The sequence below is a fragment of the Caretta caretta genome, chromosome 7, assembly GCF_965140235.1.
Source record: "Caretta caretta isolate rCarCar2 chromosome 7, rCarCar1.hap1, whole genome shotgun sequence".
Taxonomy (NCBI): domain Eukaryota; kingdom Metazoa; phylum Chordata; order Testudines; family Cheloniidae; genus Caretta; species Caretta caretta.
This window is the reverse complement of record NC_134212.1, coordinates 35,662,800-35,678,784: the sequence shown is the minus strand read 5'-3', so window position 1 is coordinate 35,678,784 and position 15,985 is coordinate 35,662,800. Positions and strand designations below refer to the sequence as shown.

Here is a 15,985-nt window from a genome sequence, read left to right as displayed (position 1 = left end):
CACTCAGCAGCTCCCAGAGCCTTAATGGAGGCTGCAGAGTACACAACACTTCTGAAAATCAGGTATGTTATTTAAGGAGCCTAAAAGAAATTTTGGAGCCTCATTTTAGGTTCCTACACATGAAATCTTGGTTACGTCACTTTGCTTCAATAGCCTCATCTGTAAAGTAATGGACAACAGTATTTTCCTACCTCACACAGGAGTGGTTCGAAGCTAAATTAATGAATGTTTTCCATTGACTTATATAACCCTTTGCAAGGGTATCCCAGGTACTATAATCATTTTCACTTTTCAACATCCTATGACTTCCCCCCCCGCTGACATAAGTAAAAGATACAATAGCAGTTTTGAAACACACTTAATGTGTTTTTTATTAAAGTGATGCACACGTGGAAGGAAAAACTCTTTTGTGAAGCAAAAAAACTTCCCTTGTTCCCTGGCTAAATAATGAAGTCATGTATTTCTCTGCTACAGTTCAGATAGCTACAAGTACCTTGGTTAAAGAGGCAAGGAAGTTTTGAGACTAGTGTAACTTGGAATAGTTAAAAAGAAAAGGAGTACTTGTGGCACCTTAGAGACTAAGGTGCCACAAGTACTCCTTTTCTTTTTGCGGATACAGACTAATACGGCTGCTACTCTGAAACTTGGAATAGGTACACACTGAATATCTGCTTCCTGTACTTGCACATGTCTTTACTATACGTGCTTGGAGAACATTTGCCATATTTAACATTTTTCTAACTTTTCTAGTCAAACAGAAAAGCCACAAATATATTGTGGTTTCTAATTTGTTGAGCTGCCATTTCAGCCTCTCACTACAGCCATGTTTCCCTAAAGAATCCTTTGCAAGCTAACTGCTTTTGTGCTCCATCTTGAACAATTTGGGACCAATAAACTGTGTATTTAATACTGTGTCTGCAAATTGTTTTAATTTTTTTAATATCAATATGTATGTATATCAGGGAGGGGAGGGACTATCTGTACACTACAATAGAACAGCCAATGTATTTTCTCTTGAATTTCCTTGAGTCAAATTGTAGCAGATTAAAATTCCAGGTGCATTCAAGAGCAGATTTCCAGAATTCCTGAAAGTCAGTCAGGCACACAGAAGAGCCAACAGCTGTTTAAATGGCATGCAAACAACTCCTCTGCTAAGCTTGTTTGAATGCATATTATAATTTCTTTGCTCTTGAAAGCTCCATGTTTACCAAAGATAAGAATCAGGTGGTGAGGTGTGTTTTTAATGGGGTTGTTTCTATTGGCAGTTTAAAGTCTGATTCATCTCTCTCTCTCACACACACACCCAAACACACATACCCATTGGCTCCTTTCCATGTGATTCACTCCTATTTACATGTGCAGAGCACAGTATGCCATTATCTTTGCTATTTCCCATCCAAACTTTTTCCCCCTCTCTGAGTACACAGTAAGTGGTCACTTTATTTATGCACCACAGGGACTGCACACAACCAGAACTACGAAGAGGTGGGATGGGTAGTTGCAAAAGGAACAACCATTCTAAATAAAACAGATGTGTTCTATAAAACAAATTTGAGCTGATGTAATTTAAAGAGAGAACAGAATTCTTGAGCAACTATAGAACACTAAAAAACCTGCACTGACCATTTACAAGATTGTGTAAAAATGCTAATTTACTGTACAATTATATAAAACAAAGCAAAAAAACAACCCCAACTAAACTGAACAAACAAACCCAAGAAAATCAGCGATCAGGTCTTTGCCAATATCCCTTTGCAGCTAAGGCAGCTTCTGAGACACAGGAAACTAACACTGATGTCATGTGAAGTTTCCTATTTTAAACAGTAGTTCCAGGGGAAAAAATAAGTGTTGTCCTATGATCACACACACAACTTAGCATACAGCTTCAATCTACTCATCGAGGGTGTTTTGACTGATGACAAGAATACTGAATTGTTACTGGTAGCAATGCAAACCACTTTTCTGTTCCTAGCCCACAAACACATTTCAGCAATGCTTTGGATCTCTGAAAGAACAAATAAATAACTCTATCATTCTAATCCGTGATATCTTTCCAAAGTATTTTTCTTGCTTTCTTTGCAACTCTCTCTTTCTCCCTTACTCTTGTGGCTGTGAGGTTTTTTCCTTCCTCCTGTTTTTCTGACAGCTTCTGACTGAAGCTGAGACAATATTTGGTCCAACAGCAGGAATTAATTTTATCTGATTAGTGAAAACCTGGCTCAGATTTTCCAGTGCTAGGTCAAACACCTTACAGATGTGATGAGTGGTTCTCAGAGTACTGAGGAGAGCAGGGTTATCAACCACCCCTAATTTTATAGATAATCCGTAAAGGAAGAGAGATTGGCCTGGTCTAAAAAATATATTGGGCAAGATCCTTGTGACCACTCCATCTGCTTTGCATCACTCTGGTAGCAGCAACCAGTGTTAAAGCTGGCTTAATCGTCCCCTGGAGGATTCCCCCAGGGTAAGTGAATCTTTGGGTGGTACAGAACCACCATAGCAGCTCTCTTGCTAGCCCTGGTGCCAGAGGGCATGTCTGCAGGAATAGCAGGGTAGGTGCATGGTCAGGGCATACCTATGCCAACAATCCCAAAATCCCAGAATGGCCATGGGAATTCTGGGGAGTTCTGAGGCTTCTCTAGTTAGTGCCAGCAAATTGGTCTCGGGATCCAGAAGCAACAAACATACTAACCATCACTACCCCTTCCCCACTCTGCATTTGCATGGAGCGTAGCTGAGCCATTTTTCTGTAACTCCTGTTCGTATGTGGGGCCTGATCCCTCTCCGTTCCCACGCAAGGGAGATGAACAGATAGGACCGTGTTTGTTGAGCAGGCTGGAGGATGACAATTCTCGTTTTGGGCCCTTATCATGGTTTTGAATTTTTTTTATTCTACTCAAAACAAAACCCAACTTTTTAAACATCTTTGCAAAAACAGAATTTTCTGAATGTTGTGGGTACTCTAGAACCTGGTGGTTAGGACTCTGCCTTGGCATGGGGGAAATCCAGTTCAAGACCCTGCTTCGCCAGCTTCAGAGCAGAGTGTTTCATGCCAGATCATGCTGATTCAGGCAGAGCGGGGATTTGACCTTGGGTTTCCTACATCCCAGGCTAGGGCCCGAACCACCAGACTACAGAGCAGGGGTGGGCAAACTTTTTGGCCCTAGGGCCACATTGGGTACAGAAATTGTATGGAGGGCTAGGTAGGGAAGGCTGGGAGATGTTATGCCTCCCCAAACAGTGAGGCGTAGCCTGGCTCCCTATCCAGCCCCCCCCCGAACCCCTATCCCCATCCAACCTGCCCCCCCCTGCTGCCCACCCCTGACTGCCCCCCGGGACTTCTGCATCCTATCCAAACACCCCTGCTCTCTGCCCCCTGACCATCCCCCCGGGATACCCATCCCCTATCCAATCCCTCCTGCTCTCCAGCTCCTGACCACCCCCAGGACTCCCACCCCATCGAATCTCCCCTGCTCCCCACCCCCTGACTGCCCCCCTGGGGCCCCCCCACCCCCTATCCAATCCTCCCTGCTCTTCCTGCCCCATGTAACCGGCGGGGGTGGGGGCGTGGGGAGGGGGGTAAGAGGGCTCAGTCCTGTCCCTGTGTGTTTCCCCTGCTCATTTGGCTGCTCTCCCTGGCAGTTGGGCAGGGCTCGCTCCCTATCTGGGCTTGGCTGCTAGGGACGGGGGCCAAGCATGCTGTGGGGGCCCTGGCTTGCTTTTCCCCTGTCCCCAGCAGCAGGGCCCAGGCCCCATGACCGCTGCCCTGCAAACACCCCCCGGAGCTCCTCCTGACCCCGACCCCCTGACTGCGCCTCCTTGGAGCACCAGGTCTGGCAGCGCTATAGCCGTGCCATCTGGCCGGAGCTGCAGCCATGCTGCCCAGGTGCTGGGGGAACTGTGACTGTGAGGGAGGCAGGGTGGGAGAGGAGCAGAAGGGGAGCGGCCAGGGGCTAGCCTCTGCCATGCTCACTCCACTGCCGGGGAGTTGGGCTGGCTCCTCCGCAAGCCTATCCTGACCCCGCTCCCTGGCTGGAGCTCGGGGGCCAGAGGGAAGGGTCCTGCGTGCTGGACTTGATGTGCCATAGTTTGCCCCCCTCTGCTGTAGAGCATAAGTAGCTCTCTTAAAACAAACAAAACAACTTTTGATGAAGACTTGATCAAAACCAAAACGTCTCTGCAAAAGGTTTTGGCTTCAGCAAAATTTCATTTAATTGACAATATTCCAGCGAGCTCCACTTGTTTGTCCAGGGTCGAGGAATTTTTGAAAAAAAAAATGTAATTTGGACAAAAATGGGGGAGGGGGAAATAATATTTTCAGAACACTTTTTTGGCAGAACCCACCTAACCCTTTCCTTAGAGGAGTGACACCCGCTAACAGTGTGGAGTGTTTCAAACATTGTCCACCTGCCATGCTGTGATATTTTGTCCTTTAACAATGTTTTGGGCCCTTATCATGGTTTTGAATTTAGCTAAGTTCACATGATACACTATGATATCATCTAATGTGTTTATATGAGAACATTTTCTTTGTCTCAGAGAAACTGTAGCAAGCTAAGAGTCCAGATCCAGAGCCCATTGAATGGAAAGACTCTGACTGGATTTGGCCCTAGAAATTACATGCCATAAATGGCTATTTGTGGGAATAGTCATTTAAAATTTAAAAATCACATCAAATCCATTCAAGCAGTTTTGGTTTTTTAAATCAAGTTTTATGAAAATTTTGAAGCCTGTCAATGAAGTGCACACAGGAAATAACTGTGTAAACCATGCACACTTCATGAGCCTAATGCTGCAAACCCATTGTATGCGGGAAGTTGCATTGAGCTCAGAGAAAATTCTGCATGCATAGGGCTTGCAGGATTGTCAAAAGGGTGCCCAGTTGATGGTACTTAACTGCAGATGCATTGTTAGGGACTGATCTCCTCGCTTTGGAAAGTCAGCATGAAGCACGTGAAGAATAACAAATAAAAATATAAGAAATAAACCGAGAAAGTCCAGTGAAACAAAGGCCCTGCTCCTGCACAAACTTACACAGGTGACTAACCTAATGCACATGAACAGTTCCACTGGGGCTGTTCACAGGTGTAAAGTTACGAACAAGTGCGTGCAAGATTGGTGTCTAAAATTTTTGTCTGTGGCCCTCTTCCACTGCGACCAGAAAAATCAGCTTTATAAATTTTGTAATATCTGCTCGGGTTTTGGGGCTTTGCAAGGTGATGGTGTGACCCAGGCTGTATGTATCTGGGAACCAGGCTCTTTCACCTGAATTTTTGAGGCTTCATTAACACAGTGCTAGTTCTGATGCATGCTGAGAAAATAGCTTTGGGCAGGAAAGCGTGGTGACTGACTGTAGTTGATGTGTTCATATTCCTGTTTCGTGCAGCTTTTAATTGACTTCATAGTTTTAACTAGAACTGTGTGAAAGTTTAGCATCTCAGGGAGAGTTCTGCATGAAGATTTTCTTCCTTTGTCTTTTCATTCCATTTTGTTACTTAGGATTTTTTTTTTCTTCATGAAATTTCCAATTTTCACTTTTAACATATTCAGAAATCAAACTGCCTGTTTTTTAGTCTGAATGGATTTCCATCAAAAATATGTCAAAATTTATCTGTTCAGAGATTGCATTTTCCTTTCTAAAATAGGTACCTTTTTCACTTGAAATGATCCAACGTTTAAGTGAAAGCATTAAATTTTCCTGTTTTGTACTTCCTCCTCATGAAGACTGATCACTTGAATTGAATTTTAAAAGCTTTATTTCAGCCTTTTGGATTCTCCTCTTCCCTGCCCCATATTTTCACAAGATTATTGTTTTAAAATGTGTTCAACTTCAATAGGGGGTATCCCCTATTGAATGTAAGTCCATTAGCAATGTGAATAACCTCAAAACACAGTCCCTGCTATAGTTCATGCATGCAGCTGTGGTATATTTGGCATAAAGCAGTAGGATTGATAACCTGAGCTTTGAAAAGCCTTTAATGAGCAGGAAGTCTGAATCCTCTTTTTGTTCTGTTAGAAGCCATTAAATGCAAAGTTCATTATCTAACCTCTACTGGCTTTGGTATCTAATCAGTTCTGTCCATCCCATGTCCTTGATGAACACATCACTCACTGTGAATTCAAAAGGGAAATAAAAAAGCTACCTTTAATTCTCTTCAGCTGCTCTACAGCAACAGAAACCCTAACATAAAATGTCCTCAGTCAAAATACTGAAGCACAGTGCTACGTAAACTTGCTTTTGGAAGAAAAGTTTTAAAATGAGCCTTTGACTCTTTCCTAAAGAGAGCAGGAAGAGGCAGCTTTCTTGGTGTATGTGAGCCTCTGAATTATCTAACTGCTTCTTCTTGTAGATATTAATGAATGCGTAACAGAAGCGCACACCTGTAAGCGAGGAGAACACTGTATTAACACAGTTGGATCATTTACATGTCTCCAAGAACTCAGCTGTCAGCCAGGCTATGAACTTAAGGATGGTGAATGTGTTGGTAAGGCAAGCACTTTTCAGTCTTTCATTATGTTTGCTGCTAAACTCTTCTCATGTAAGACCAGGGCTTCATGTCCTGACCAAGGTTATCAGAATCTGGCTTGTAGATATTTATTTTTTGGCAAGCTGCTAACATCTAATTAGTTGTAATTATTCGAAGGGAAGAGAAAGCGCGGGTATGAATAATTTTTTATGGTTGCTGCTTAATATTAAATAGATGAGAGAAAAGCAGAGGTCACCACAAAAAGAATTGTTTATGCCAAAGAGGCAGGTAAAGCCAATTTCCCACAACACTTTGGGTTTTTTTTTAAACTGTTGTTCCTAAAACAGGTTCATCCCATGGTTTGTAATAGAAATATTGCTGCATTGCCCCATAGCCTGGGGTCCTTGTTTTATCCTCCCACAGGAAAACCTCTGGGAGGGGGAGGGGAAGGAAAACACAGTAAGCGGAATGTTTCCAGGGGTGTGGGTGGGAAGGGGCAGGGTTAATTACACCCCCAAAGACATAGATGGTCAGACCACACCTTACAGATCCCCTGAGATGCATAGTGTGTCTGTGCACTAACTGCTAGTCCCTTGTAGCTCTCCAGTGGAGCCAGATTATTAGGGACTTCTCAGCTGAAGGCTGCCCCTGGCTGGCATCTCCCAAGAAGGGCAGTCCCCAACACTCAGGGGCTCCAGAAGAAACTTAATATCATAACTGAGGAGTTGATAAAACTGTGAAAGGGATTTAAAAACCTCATAGTTCAAGGCTTAAGCCAGCCTCTGTCAGGGATCAGGATGAGTCTTCCATGGGGAAAGATTATCCCAATTCTGCCTACTGTGGGGTTCCAGCACCTTCCTCTGATATATCTGGTGCTGGTCATGGTCAGAGACAGGATACTGGACTAGATCGACCATGAGCATGATTCAATATGGCAATTCCTATGTTAATGCAGCCTCTGGCTGTATTCAGTTTTTTGGAGCATTTTCCATGGGGGTGAGAATGATTTGGGTTCTTCTCATCCTTCCTGCTCCTTGTCCAACCCTATATACGGCAGCCCAGACCAATGGAGAGTCTGCTACAGGCCCAGGTCCGTGGAGACCATGCAGCACAGGTGGCTGGTGTGTGTGTGTGTGTGTGTGTGTGTGTGTGAGAGAGAGAGAGAGAGAGAGATGGGGGATCCCTCTCTCCTCAATGTATGAAGGTAGGAGTTATGTCCCCACCAGTGTTCCCTCTAATTTTTCCCACACATGTGCGGAATGAATTTTGTTATGTGCACCAATATGGAGGTGATGTGTGACACGGCCGAGGGGTTCTGAGTGTGGGAGGGCGCTCAGAGCTGGGGCAGGGGTGTGAGGGCTCCGGCTGGGGGTGCGGGCTCTGGGGTGGGGCGGGGATGAGGGGCAGAGGGTTGGGGTGGGTGGTGAGGGCCCTGGCTGGGGGTGCAGGCTCTGGGGTGGGGATGAGGGATTTGGGGTGCAGGCTGCCCTGGGGCTATAGCGGGGAGAGAGGACTCCCCGCAGCAGCACCTGGGCTTGGGGGGAGAGGCACCTCTCCCCGCCATGGCAGCTGTGTGGTTGGGGCCACGGGATAGGTGCCCTTCCCACAGATGCAGCAGGTCTAGGGCTGGGTTTGGGCGAGGGGAGGGGCACCCCTCTTCCGGCAGTGGCACAATGGGGGCGGGGCTAGGTTGCGGCTGGGAGAGGGGCACCTCTCCCTTGGCCATGGCATGTCCTAGCCAAGTGGGTTCCCTGAGTGCTTGCACCGCACTTAATAATCTGGCTTAAAGGGAACTTTGGTCCCCACTCCATTTTTACTCCTGCAATTTCCCAAGGACTTGAATAGCAGTTGGCCTTAGTGTAGCCCTGAGGATTTGGCATACAGCAAACATTTTAAGTGAGTAGTAACTGAATTCCTACACTGTAAGTGAACCAGATATTTAACTGTAGGTAGCATATGTTTGAAAAGACTTAATAAGGGCTAGATTGTGGAGTCCTTGCTCACCTCGAGGGAACCTTAGCTCCACGGTTTGGTCCTAGCATTTATTGGCCTTATAAATTTGTTACTATTTATTTATAATCCTTCTTAATGGTGTATAAAATGTATAAAGCAGGTTTTTAAGTGGCCCTTTAAGTGTGACTCCAAGGGCTAAAATTCCAGCATCTCTGTAAGAATTAATGTCTAGATATCGCTACAACTACTTTGCTTTGGCAGTTAGTTTTATGCTATGAGATACTGAGTCTCCATTGTTTTTTGATACCTCATCTTCTTTCCGTCGTAGAAAGATTTGACAACATAGTACCTTCTGGAAGATGGACAACCTTAACATATGAGAGAGACAAGGTGGTATGGAAATGCTTTTTCTTGAACCAACTTCTGTTGGTGGAAGGTACAGAATTTCTAGCTACACGGAGCCCTTCTTCAGGTCTGGGGAAGGACCTGAAGAATAGCTCTGTGTAGTTTGAAAGCTTGTACCTTCCACCAAAAGAAGTTGGTCCAGTAAAAGATATTACCTCACCCTCATATCCTGGGATAAACACAGCTACAACAACACTGCAAACAACTTTAACATATGTCTCTTGCTGATACTTACCGCTATGGGAATGCCTCCAACGGTTCTGCAAGCTTTCTCCTACCTAAACCATGGATTTTGAGTTTGTGCCTCCTTTTTTTTTATTTGCTTTCCTGGCAATATTCTAGCAAACGAGGTCACCAACAGGAATGTTCACAGAAACAGCAAATTATAAGCTAATATTAGAAAATACTCACAGAAAACGAGTTTTGAGCTTGTGAATGTGAGTATTTACACCAGAAACCTCATTATACTCACCCACTCAGGGAAATGAAACTATTCCATGCGATCTCTATCCAGTCAAAGCTGACCAGCACAGCTTGAATTTTGAAGATTGAAATCTCACAATAAACTGCTAATAAACAGACCAAAAGTTAAATGTGGAAGCTATTTGGCAAATAATGTCATGTAAGAAATAAATTGGAAAAAATTGTTAGCTGCTTATAGACCGCAACAGTCATCAATAAATTATTGGCTATTTCTTATTTGTTCATTGTTCTCTCTCTCTCTCTCTTACACACACACACACAGAGAGAGAGAGAGATTTTAGCTACAGTTTTTATTCTGTAAGAAGCAAAATGTCCATCTTGCTTTAGAAATGGAGCTACTAGTCCACACAAAACATACACTACATCAGTGTTTCTGTGGGTTTCTTAGACCCCGATCCTGCAATAGAATCTACACTGGTGACTTCAGTGGGACTCTGGAGATCGTGGGGCCTACATGCATGGGTCCCATTGCAGAAATGGTGCCTAAAAAAATGCAACTGCAAGATTCTGAAGCCTGTCCATGGGCAGGAACAAACAACTGTACTCACTGATTTTACAAGCACGTTTTCGGAGGCGTTTTGAAAATCTGATACTTCATAACCGCATTTGGGGGGGGGGAGGGAGGAAGGAAGGAAGAGGGTTACAAATTATTTAACAGGATTAGAAAAAAATATGGCAGAATTGATCACATATTGTTTCTTTATCTTTATTAATAGACATTGATGAATGTGTGAGAGGAACTCATACTTGTCAAGTAAACTTTGTATGTCAGAATACCAAAGGATCATTTTATTGTGAATCAAAGCAGCGATGCATGGAAGGATTTTTACAAGACCCGGAGGGTAATTGTGTCGGTAAGTGTGATTACAGCAATACATTTCTAATGTGTGCAGTAGCACTGAGCAGACTCCTGATGCTGTTACACTGTTCAGTGGCTGTACATTGATCGTGTTTGATGTTCCTTAAATTTTCACTGAATTTTGTCCAAATGTTGCTGCTCTTTTAAAAATGTTATATATTGGAATTGCATACTGTGAAGTTTTAAAATGCAGGCATAACTGATTCTCATCAGCCCCTACATAGATTACATAATAAATCAAAATCAAAATGAAGGAAAAAAAGTGACAGCTGGAACAGAAAGAAGCAGATTTAATATGAATAGCTAATACTAACACACTTTCTCTTCCACAGATATTAATGAATGCACTTCACTTCCTGAGCCGTGTAAGCCTGGATTCAACTGTATCAATACTGTTGGATCGTACACTTGTCAGAGAAACCTGTTAATGTGCAGCAGAGGCTATCATTCCAGTGAGGATGGATCTCGATGTATCGGTAAGGATCAGACTCCTGTCTGCAATTGGGTGCTCTGTTAAAGGAAAAAGCTTATCTCAGTTCCAAAATAGTTTTAGAAAACTTTCAATTGTTATTACTGCATTCCAGGAGTAGGAGAGTTTAAAGATTGGCTTGATGATGATGTCTAAACAGCCTGTTGGTCAGTACTGACTATGTTATGTTATTATTAATGCCTGAATACTGTAGTTAGTTCCTTTTGGTGACCTTGAGTGAGCTTGGTTTTGCTTGTATCTTGTACCTACTAGCTTTCATTCTAGATTCTGTCTGACTCAGTGGTTAGTCCCAGCCTGACCATCAAAAGCTTCACACTCTGTTATTTCATAGTATCTCACTGTGGACGGATATGGTGTGGGGTAATAACATACTGCATAAAAGAGATACTGTGAGTGCATTCATCAAAAGAGATAAATGGGCAGATCATCTTTACAGCAGTGCAAATGAAATTCCTAGTTATTTTTCTGTTGTCCAAATTCTCAGAATAAGTCCGAGTCCTGACTTCTTTGTTAAAGAAGAAGTGCACATATACCCAGGGCCAGATTCTCTGTTGCGCTGCACCTTGTGCAGTCTTTTCCACCTGTACAAAGTGGGCGTACAGTGGTATCCAATCAGATTTGTAGGATTTTACACTTCTTTTTGCATTCAGTTACTGGTGTAAATGACTACATGAGATGCAAGAGAGCAAAGACTGGCCTACAGCGTTCAAACAAGAGTGAAGTTGTGTCTTTATGAATTAAATATATTTTGTAAATGTAGAAAATAGGAAACTATATTTGGAAAGAAATGAACCAATAAATCCGAATGCTGTTTAGGACCAATACTACAAATATCCATTAATTATCCTTGCAGTGAACAGAGAATGTGAAAAGAACAAAATCAGCCTTTCCGTGAATTTAGGGGAGGGATGGAAAGAGTAAAGTCCCATTCGTTTATTTTCTGACTTTGCTCATAGCAAGGTTTAATAAACTGTGAAAGATAGAGGCTAAGAAAGAAAAAGGCCCCAGCAGAGTGCAGTGGTGTGGGTACAGGACATATGTCAGATGAGCTTCCCACCTTCAGCATTACACGTTGCCCTACATTACCACCACGTATCTCACTTCTGCACTACTATCCCCAGAGTGTCACAGTCCTATCTCAGGGCCTCTCCTTCTGCCCCTCCACCCCCACGAACATGATACAGTTCTGTGGTGACCTAGAATCCTATTTTCGACGTCTCCAGCTCAAGGAATATTTCCAACACACCTCTGAACAACAGAGATCTTCCTACCAAGACTACAAAAAGAAGGATTCTGGGTGGACTTCTCCTGAAGGTCGAAACAGACTGGATTTCTACATAGAGTGCTTCCGCCGACGTGCGCAGGCTGAAATTGTGGAAAAGCAGCATCACTTGCCCCATAACCTCAGCCGTGCAGAACACAATGCCATCCACACCCTCAGAAACAACTCTGACATCATAATCCAAAAGGCTGACAAAGGAGGTGCTGTCGTCATCATGAATAGGTCGGAATATGAACAAAAGGCCACTAGGCAGCTCTCCAACACTACTTTCCACAAGCCATTACCATCTGGTCCCACTGAGGGTTATCAAAAGAAACTACACCATTTGCTCAAGAAACTCCCTGAAAAAGCACAAGAACAAATCCGCACAGACACACCTCTGAAACCCCAACCTGGGGTATTCTATCTACTACCCAAGATCCATAAACCTGGAAATCCTGGACGCCCCATCATCTCAGGCATTGGCATCCTGACAGCAGGCTTGTCTGGCTATGTAGACTCCCTCCTCAGGCCCTACGCTACCAGCTCTCCCAGCTATCTTCGAGACACCACTGACTTCCTGAGGAAACTACAATCCATTGATGATCATCCTGAAAACACCATTCTGGCCACTATGGATGTAGAAGCCCTCTACACCAACATTCCACACAAAGATGACTACAAGCCGTCAGGAACAGTATCCCCAATAATGTCATGGCAAACCTGGTGGCTTGTCCTCACCCATAACTATTTCACATTTGGGGACAATGTATACCTTCAAATCAGCGGCACTGCTATGGGTACCCGCATGGCCCCACAATATGCCAACATTTTTATGGCCGACTTAGAACAACGCTTCCTCAGCTCTTGTCCCCTAATGCCCCTACTCTATTTGCTCTACATTGATGACATCATCATCATCATCTGGACCCATGGAAAAGAAGCCCTTGAGGAATTCCCCCATGATTTCAACAATTTCCATCCCACCATCAACCTCAGCCTGGTCCAGTCCACACAAGAGATCCACTTCCTGGACACTACAGTGCTAATAAGCGATGGTCACATAAACACCACCCGATACTGGAAACCTACTGACCGCTATTCCTACCTACATGCCTCCAGCTTTCATCCAGACCACATCACGTGATCCATTGTCTACAGCCAAGCTCTATGATACAACCGCATTTGCTCCAACTTCTCAGACAGAGACAAACACCTACAAGATCTCTATCAAGCATTCCTACAACTACAATACCCACCTGCTGAAGTGAAGAAACAGATTGACAGAGCCAGAAGACTACCCAGAAGTCACCGACTACAGGACAGGCCCAACAAAGAAAATAACAGAATGCCACTAGCCATCACCTTCAGCCCCCAACTAAAACCTCTCCAATGCTACAAAGCCCGTTGCCAACTGTGCCCACATATCTATTCAGGGGACACCATCACAGGGCCTAATAACATCAGCCACACTATCAGAGGCTTGTTCACCTGCACATCTACCAATGTGATATATGCCATCATGTGCCAGCAATGCCCCTCTTCCATGTACATTGATCAAACTGGACAGTCTCTATATAAAAGAATAAATGGACACAAATCAGATATCAAGAATTATAACATTCAAAAACCAGTTGGAGAACACTTCAATCTCTCTGGTCACTCGATTACAGACCTAAAAGTTGCGATTCTTCAACAAAAAACTTAAAAAACAGACTCCAACGAGAGACTGCTGAATTGGAATTAATTTGCAAACTGGATACAATTAACTTAGGCTTGAATAGAGACTGGGAGTGGATGGGTCATTACAAAAAATAAAACTATTTCCCCATGTTTATTTCCCCCCCTCCACCCACCACTGTTCCTCAGACGTTCTTGTCAACTGCTGGAAATGGCCCACCTTGATTATCACTACAAAAGATTTTTTCACCCCCGCTCTCCTGCTGGTAATTGCTCACCTTAAGTGATCACTCTCGTTACAGTGTGTATGGTAACACCCATTGTTTCATGTTCTCTATGTATATAAATCTCCCCACTGTATTTTCCACTGAATGCATCCGATGAAGTGAGCTGTAGCTCACGAAACCTTATGCTCAAATAAATGTGTTAGTCTCTAAGGTGCCACAAGTACTCCTTTTCTTTTTACATCTCTCTGACTCCTCCAAGTGGGGAGATGGTCAAGTTTTGGGCTCAGCCTATGGACTGGGACTATTAAAAATAACTAGATGATGGTTTAGGTTAAGAATGGTTGCTGGTACAATTATAAAGGCAGAGGAGTTGGCTGATTTTGATCAAGAGATGCACTCATCTTTCCTCCGTTATCATTTAGCAAGCAGGGAGATACCCCAATAGACACGAAGAGAAAAGGAAATGCTCCTGACCCTCACAATGGAAAGCATCTACACTCTAGGATGGATCCCCAGCTGGTGTAAATCAGTGTTACTTCACTGAGGTCAACAAAGCTGTTTCAACTTATACCAGCTGAGGCTCTGGCCTGGCAATAGTTTTTGAGATTGTGAAGCGAGTATCGAAACAGGACAAAGGCTTTTCAACCCTGGATTAGAACCACATGTCACTTTTCTACAAGGCGACAGCCTTTGGCAGGCAGCTGCGAAGTCCCAGCATTAGTTTAAAAGGCCTTTGTTTTCAGACCAGTATCAAAGTTGACTTGTGTTGGCTAGTGCTTCACTATCGTTTGAGTTTCCAAACTGGTGGCCTGAGAAAAATGGGCCATTTTCTTTTCTTTTCTTTTCTTTTCTTTTCTTTTCTTTTCTTTTCTTTTCTTTTCTTTTCTTTAGGAGAAAAAAAAAACATTACTCATACATAGCTGGGTTGTGTGGTTATAGGGATGAGGTAAGGTAATATACTGCAATTACAGATGTTACTCCACATTTTTAATTTAAATAATTGGTGCAGTTTTTAGGTCCAGGTATAAGAAAATTCATATGGTAGCTTGCCACATCTAGAGAGTGTCGGAATCTGCTTTTCTGTTTGGTTTGGGGAAAGAAATGTTTCATATTAATATGACCTATGCTACATGCAAGCTCTCTGCCTCCGGCTCAGTGAGCTGTGCCTCTGTTTTCAGTCTAAATGTTTTAGTATGGTTGCTTTAAATAAGGAAAGAGTATGTAGAAGAAAAAAGAAAACCATGTGGTTCCAATTTCCCCTTTCTATGATAAAATCCATTTCTTTAGGGCATTGTGATGGTTAATTGGACTTCAGATTAACTCATAGTAATAGAAATAGATCATCTGGACATCTCTGCAGCAGAACTGAGTCTGTGTGGTCATCTTCCTCTGTTTAGAGACTTTATCCTGAACGTGTTCTTTCTTTCTAATTCACCAGATCAGTTAGTAGCAACCACCCCCGTACATTTAATAGAAAAGTATTGTAACTATATTGAAATACGCACCTCAGACTGAATAAAGTCCTAGACCAAATTAAGGGCAGGGACTTATACATTGGAATATACAATTTCTAACAAACAAATGAAATAATGGCACAAATGAATTCACTGCAAATAAAATTGCTAATTTGCTGATTTAAATCTGTGTTAAAGACTCCCTTTTCCTAATGCTTGCTCTGATCTGAAAGAAAGCGGAGAGGCAGCATTTCAACAGAAATCTTTCCCCCTTCCAGGAATTCTTTCCTGGATAGGTTTTTCTGCAAATCTAATGCCTGTAGTCGTTAGAAATATGTGAATCTGTGCCAAATAAGAACTGAACCAAACATGAAGCCACATCTCTCACCACATCCAAATCAATTTGAGGTCTGTAGAAGTAATCCTTGTGGGTCCCTGGCTCCCAAGAGACCTACCACAGCAAGCATCCATGTAGAGGCTCAGAAAATGTCCATTTTTTTTCCTGAGCAGACTTGCTATCTCCAAATTTCATAGAGCAGGGTGGAGTGGGACCATCCATTCTTGGGTCCCTCTGGAGTAGTCCCAGAATCTATGAATTTGCATAGAGTAGCCAACCAGAGCACAGCAAGGAGAGTTTCAGGTCTTAGACTGCCCTCCCAGATGACGTTAAGCAAAGCCAACCCTATTGGCAGTTGGGGAGAGGGAG

At 43.3% G+C, this 15,985-nt stretch overlaps 1 protein-coding gene across 6 annotated transcripts in view; it reads left to right on the top strand.

Moving 5' to 3' along the window:
* Positions 1 to 15,985, top strand: part of FBLN2 (fibulin 2) — a 190,902-nt gene that overhangs the window by 160,778 nt on the left and 14,139 nt on the right. For all 6 annotated transcript variants that reach the window (XM_048858461.2, XM_075130531.1, XM_048858460.2 and 3 more), the window contains 3 exons: positions 6,351 to 6,485; positions 10,025 to 10,162; positions 10,500 to 10,643. In XM_048858461.2, coding sequence (XP_048714418.1) covers positions 6,351 to 6,485; positions 10,025 to 10,162; positions 10,500 to 10,643 — 417 coding nt within the window. The remainder of the gene's footprint in view (positions 1 to 6,350; positions 6,486 to 10,024; positions 10,163 to 10,499; positions 10,644 to 15,985) is intronic.